Consider the following 6858-nt stretch of genomic DNA (forward strand, 5'->3'; position numbering starts at 1 on the left):
TGGTTGTCAGCAGCAAAACTGGTTGATCCACCCTGAGAAGGTGCTATTTAAGAGACTGAGCTGAATACAGCACCTCAGACTGAAGAAGTCTCTCGGATGGGAGACGAAACGTTTCTACATTTTTTTGTTGTTGTTTTGCTTTGTTTTTTTTTTTGTTTTTTTTGAATGTCCAGAGGACCAGATTGAACTTTTTTAGATTTTTCTACCTGGATTATTGAGCATGCATCAGGATATTTATATGTTTGCACCAATTCAAATAGCTAGACTGCAAACCAGCCAGAGGCCTTGCTTTGTTGCTCTTCAAATGTTTAAATGCACAAAAAGGCTCCCAGGCGCACTGAAGGAAAAGTAAAACAACCCAATAGATCTTTAAAATGATTGACATCTCCTACACCTCTGCCCTTAAATCAAAATTTCTGCCAGTATAGTTGATAATTTTCATGAATAGGCATGCCAAAAATAGACATGCTTTTACAAATACCTAAATATAAATGTAAAAATCACATTTTTTTAACTAAACCTGTCAGTCCTTTGTCTTAAATAAAAGCTGTGTTTAAAATGACATTTGCTTATAGTTTTAAAAGCAGCCTGCATTTCAAGAGATCCCTTTCCGGTCTGAAAATATGATTTAACAAATAAAAAATGTATCAGACTCAGCGCACAAGATGGAGAAAGGGTATTCATAATTTATTTATTCACCACAGAGGGAATTTAACACTTTCAACTTATGGAACTCTGTTATAGCTCCATCAGGAATTCAGACATCACACAACATTGCATATTAGCCAGCATAACATGAGTAACAATGATTGGATTTGAAAAGAAGGCTACTTTAAAGAAACAAACAAACAAGCTAATCTATTATGTACATTTGTAAACAGAAGATAGAGACAACAAGGAGAGAGAAAAATCAAGAAAAGACTGCTAAATTAATCGTTCAGCTCAGGTGATTACTTCAAACTTATTCTGAGAAAGAGACAAGAAACAGAGGGGAAAGGGGGCACTGCATTCATGAATGAACAAGTCCTTGTCCATTTTTTCCCCTGGAGTATAACCCTGACCTCTTCCTGGTTTGTTGAAAGAACAACATTGAGGTGATCTGATGATACAGTAGCAACCACACTTACAGCAGACATCAGCTCCTGCTAACCTCATTTTGTTCACGCAAACAGAGGGAGAATACAGATACATACTCACATCTGGGGGCATCCGGCTGGAAACAGAACAATAAGCAGTCAGGGACAAAAACTAGGATTAAACCTGGGCAATGAGGATGTTTCACCTGCATTTATAAATATTAACTACTGCTGAGCAACAAAGTGAAGATGGAATAACCCCCTCTCACTCACGAGTCCTTTAAAGGCACCAAATGGATTTTAATAAGAAGCAGAGTGGCTAGCAGTGCACACTATGGTCGTCTATGGGATTATAAGCCTTTGGTTGGTTGAGGCCATTAAAGTCTAGAAGTCCTGCAGCTCCTTATGAGCATGTTTATTGTAAGGATTAACAAACCCAGTGAGCACGCTCCCTCCAGGAGCACAGCCACTTCTACTTGTAGCGTTATTAAATTTGGCAGAGCAGCTGATGATAAAAGTGATTCAGCAGCCTGGAAGGAAGAGTTCTGGCTCCAGTAATGAATGATGACCATGCCCCAGTGAAGCCCTGGACACACAACAACATCTCCCTCCACCAGCTTTTATTTTTTGGCAGGGTCTTATTATGTCTTATTCCAGCACCAGCAGCCATCTGCATGGCAAAGGCAATGTATAGAACCAAAGAACATTGTGCCGTTTTTTGAGAAAGACTCTGCCTCCAGGAGATGCATGTCTTGTGCAAATTAGAGAGAGTTCAGGAACAGACAATCAGATACCGTCGTAGTTCTGACCGTAAACTACACCAACCAAGCGATCCGGCAGTGATCCGGCAGTGTTATTCCCATGACCCACCTGGCAGCACCTGAGAAACTAAAGTCTTTGGATTCTGGGGGGATGGGGTTATTGTTGCAAAGTTGAAACTTGAAGAAATTGACGGAAGGGCACCACTTTTGTGGATGGTGGTGCATGGCCGTTTTTAGTTGGTGGAGCGATTTGTCTGGTTAATTCCAACAACGAACGAGACTCCGGCATGCTAACTAGTTATGCGGCCCCGTGCGGTCGGCGTCCAACTTCTTAGAGGGACAAGTGGCATTCAGCCACGCGAGATTGAGAAATAACAGGTCTGTGCTGCCCTTAGATGTCCGGGGCTGCACATCTGCCGCAGTGCCTAACCTCCGAGAGGCGTGGGTAATCCATTGAACCCCGCTCGTGATGGGGATCGAGGATTGAAACTATTTCCCATGAACGAGAAATTCCCAGTAAGCGCGGGTCATAAGCTTGCGTTGATTATGTCCCTGCCCTTTGTACACACCGCCCGTCGCTACTACCAATTTGATGGCTTAGTGAGGTCTTTGGATCGGCCCCACCATTGAGAAAGACAATGCCTCCAGGAGATGCACGTCTTGTCTAATTCAGAGAGAGTTCATGAACAGATAGTCAGAAGGTTTAATCATCACTCTAACCAATTTCCTGCTTTCTTCATCTCCCCTTCTTCAGATATTCCACATGACCTATGACCTGGCCAGTGCCATGGTGCGAATAGTCAATCTTATCGGGATGATGCTGCTGCTGTGTCACTGGGACGGCTGCCTGCAGTTCCTGGTGCCCATGCTGCAGGACTTCCCCGCTGACTGCTGGGTGTCCAAAAATAAAATGGTGGTAAGTTCTTTTTCTGCACACAGTCCTGCGGCCTCCTGTTCAAATCAGATTATGCTCCTGTCTTGTGTCATCCATCAGCTTCGGTAATTACGGCACTAAAACCCTTTAGCTTCCTGGGAAAGATTACGTAGCATATCTGTCATTTTAAATCCCGAATCAGAGATATTTATGTACTGCGCTCGTCTACATTTATTCTGTTTGCTGATAATTTTATTTCCTGGGAAGTTTTTTTTGTAAGGAAGATGTGCTTGTGGTTATCAGTCATTCGAAGTTGGCTTCATCTTCATATTAGTTGAATTTGATCTTACATGCTGTGCATGTTTCCAATCTGTGCGTTAACTTTGTTGTTCTCTAAAAACAGTTGCTGGAGGAGAACATCTGTTTACATCTGGCTTATTATAGAGTTTTATTTTATTAATTTATGGAAGTGCACTGTGTTATATCTAACATGCATTTCACCAGATGGCCTCATGTGAGCACTGTGTGCTGAAGAAGAGTCCTACCCCAGTATTGTATCAGGTTTTGTCAGATGGGAGTCTGGACACCACTAAATCAACATAAATCCAACTTTTAAACAACACAGCTGAGAGTAGTTGTTTAAATGTTGTTTTAGCAGTATTTATGTGAGTTTAGATGCCATGAGGGGCATGCCATAATGTTTGGATCTTTGTGATGTGAAAAAATAAAGTGCCAGAATGAATCTGTCCCTCTGTGACTTTAAAGTAAAGTACTTTTTCTCTATTCACTTCCTGCTCTCACCTTTTTATATTGTTTAGCCAATAATTCATTATATTATTTGTTTAAACTCCTTTTATTGCAAATGTGAACTGTGTCATTTTGCATGCTTTGTTTACATTGATTATTTAGACTTTCACATCATTATTTTGGCATAATTACCTGAATAACCGTAGAGTTGAACATTCCAGGAGGCCACATTTTAGATGTACAGGAACCAGTTTCTGTTCTGCTGTAAGTGGAACTCGCTGTACCAGAACGGATGTCACATGGGTAGTTACATCTTTCAAGATATGATGTTCTTAGTTTATCTTGCCTCACTGCCTCCCTGACAGGCTCACTTGTTTCACTGAGCCTGCCTCTCTCATAGTTAGACTAAACAACAGGCAGGTGATGCAAACTTCTTCCCCTGAGATGTTTAAACTTTATCTAATTTTAGCTTGGTTTCTTTTCATTTATGCACAGATAAGGTGAGGGATGTTATTGCTAAAAGTTCTAACCAGCAACCAATTTACAACACTTTTTTTTTAAATTAAACCCTATTTCAAACACAATATTACAAAACCATTGAACACAGATTGTTAAACTAGATTGTTGCAATTTTTTCCATCCTAAATTTTCTTTGCTTCTGCTGCTATACCGTTTTTTGTGTCGTACACATCGCACTGCCCGGTTGCATCAGTCCAAATATGTCTAATAATGTGGAAAAATCCATAAAAATGTTGCTTCGCCATACATGTTGCATCTATTATGCATCACCGCTGACGCGTTACGTTTGGTACACGTCACTGCTGACAACCCGGAAATGTGGGCCGGTGTTGTGCCAAAAATCGATTGGCTGCCAAATGGTGGCCGCGGGAGTGTGCACGGGAGGATTTTAACAAGAATTTAACAAGATTAACACTTAAAAACAATTATTTATTTGCTCAAAATTATAGCAAAGGCGTGTCTCAGTCTAAATTTTCCTTAATAAATGCACTTTGATGGTCAAATCAGCTGCATTTCAAAAGCCAATACACGGAAGTAGGTGCGTGCATGGGAGGACTCGCTGTGCATTTCTTCAAAAAATTTAACAAGATAACCACCTAAAAACAATTATGTGTATAATTTCGAGCAAACACATAACATATATTGTACCCTTATACTAAAGGTATGTCTCAGTTGAACATTTCCTTATTAAATGCACTTCAATGGTCAAATTAGCTGCTCTTCACCAGGGTGGCGCAGCAAAACGAAGCTGATTTGATAGTTGCTCCAGGTGAGCTGAACGAAGGTGGCAGACTGTGGCAACCCGATTTGTTATTAATAGCCACTTTTACCTATTACACGATACAACAGCATGCCATACAACTTGAGTGCCATCTTGCAGCTGAAAATAGTTGTGTTCAATATTTTCAGTCAGAATGAATGAAAATGGACATATCTCAAGCCAAAAATTGGTTTATAAATATGGGAAAAAAATCCATAAATACAAAGTATGTCGCTTAGGCATATAAGTCGCAGGGTATGCAAACTATGCAAAAAAATGTGACTTATAGGCCGAAAAATATGGTAGACCAATTTGTAAAGGTAATTATGATCATTTAGTGACAAAATGGAACCCAAGATGCAGAACCAAACTCAAAGACTTGAAGGTAAAATACAAAATAATAATAATAATAATATATTTTTTTTATATATATTTACAAAAGAAACCCAAATCTGTTGTGCCAGCAAAAATGCTTACAAACGGAAAAAACTCAGAAGTAGTGAAGCTGATGCTCCGGGGTATATATAAAAATACAACAACACAATGTTTTTGAAGCTCTGTGTCGGAACTTGATTCGTTTGGCAAAAGCCACATAATCAATAATGTCCGAAGCTGCGAAAGTGCCGAAGTGACATCATTGCATTGGTACCTGATTAATGAAGTAAATGTTTGGACAGATTCGTGCTGGGTTTTAATGGTGCAATTTGAACAAAATTTAACAAACCAGCAAGCAGCATACAATGAGACATGGAGCCAGCCAGCCTGATGTGTTTCATCTGTTTAGTTTAACAGTTGTTGGCACTTAAACTCCAAGAAAAAAATATATATATATATAAATCTGAAAAACACGATATGTACGTCAATTACAATCTGATCTCACAGTAAACACAAACTGGTTCATTACATACAGTAAAGTCAAGGAGGCAGGAAACCTGCAGCACAAGCATCATTCTAAACTGGCAATGTGCTGTGAATTAGAGAAGATTTATATAAATCTGTGTTTACAAATGTCAAGAAGTCACGAGCTAAGGGGCATCATGCCATGTGCTTTAAAGAGGTTTACTCAAACTAAAAGAATAGCACAAAATACTTTGTACACAAATCTTGACAATGATCTTAAATTGCAAATGACTGAGTTGATGAATAAATATTAAGAACAATGAGCGTTATTTATGTTTTTATAGGATCTTATAGTACTGAATTAGCAAAAATAAATAAATTAATTAAATAATAAACAGAAGTTTTATTTGTTTGACAGATATATTTTTATACTAGTGATCATCAACTGGTGGTCCCTGGTTCATATTCAGCATGGAAGCTCATTTTTTCTGGACTGCAGTGTTTTAAATTAAGAATAATTCATGCACAATTTTATACAGAATTGAATTGAATTGTATCCCAGCTCAGAGAAAGTTATATCTGGAAAGTAATGACTTGGATATTGTGCCAAGTTCAGCTGTTGAAAATAAGAACAAAAAGCTACAAAACTTTATGTTTTTAAGAGATTTAGGCTAATTTTCACCTAGATGTTCAGGGACGTGTAATTTATTACCTTTTATTTTCATTCTAGAAATGCTCATGGCAGTTTTCCAAGCCAAAGAGTAACTTTGGGGATGTTTTTAAATTTTACATAATTTTGACATCTTATGATTTATATGTTTCCAAAGTTATAGTTTAAATAAAGTGATTCAGAAGTTAAAAAAAAAATAAAAAATTAGCAAATACATTGAGAAAAATATTTGAATATATTTAAATAATAAATCAGCATGGCAAATGTTATTTATTTATGACAGCAGAAGTTGAAATAAATAAAACAGATGAACCATAATTACATAAAGCCAGCCATTAAAAAAGTCTGTTTGGAAAAATGCTAGAATTTTAGCAATTTTCTTTCCATAAAACACTTCTAAAAGGCCTGCACTGGTCAAAACCTTCTAATTCATTCGTACATGTGAGCATGCCTTTAGTCCTTAGGCTTGGCTTTTAATTAAATCCCCGTTTTTATATAAATATGTAAGGTATATATCTTATAACTACAAAGTATTAACAGTTACAAGTTTAAGTACTATGTTTTAAATTTCAAAGTCTTTAACAAATGTCTTTGTCACTTTAATTCCTATT

At 37.8% G+C, this 6858-nt stretch overlaps 1 protein-coding gene across 1 annotated transcript in view; it reads left to right on the top strand.

Annotated features, from left to right (window-relative positions):
• The first annotated feature begins 2600 nt into the window (after positions 1–2600).
• LOC119430125 (potassium/sodium hyperpolarization-activated cyclic nucleotide-gated channel 4-like) overlaps positions 2601–6858 on the top strand; it is a 40578-nt gene continuing 36320 nt past the window's right edge. The window contains exon 1 of the mRNA XM_037697562.1: positions 2601–2753. Coding sequence (XP_037553490.1) covers positions 2601–2753 — 153 coding nt within the window. The remainder of the gene's footprint in view (positions 2754–6858) is intronic.

Source organism: Nematolebias whitei, chromosome 2, assembly GCF_014905685.2.
Source record: "Nematolebias whitei isolate Nwh7 chromosome 2, NemWhi1, whole genome shotgun sequence".
In the NCBI taxonomy this organism is placed as follows: Eukaryota; Metazoa; Chordata; class Actinopteri; order Cyprinodontiformes; family Rivulidae; genus Nematolebias; species Nematolebias whitei.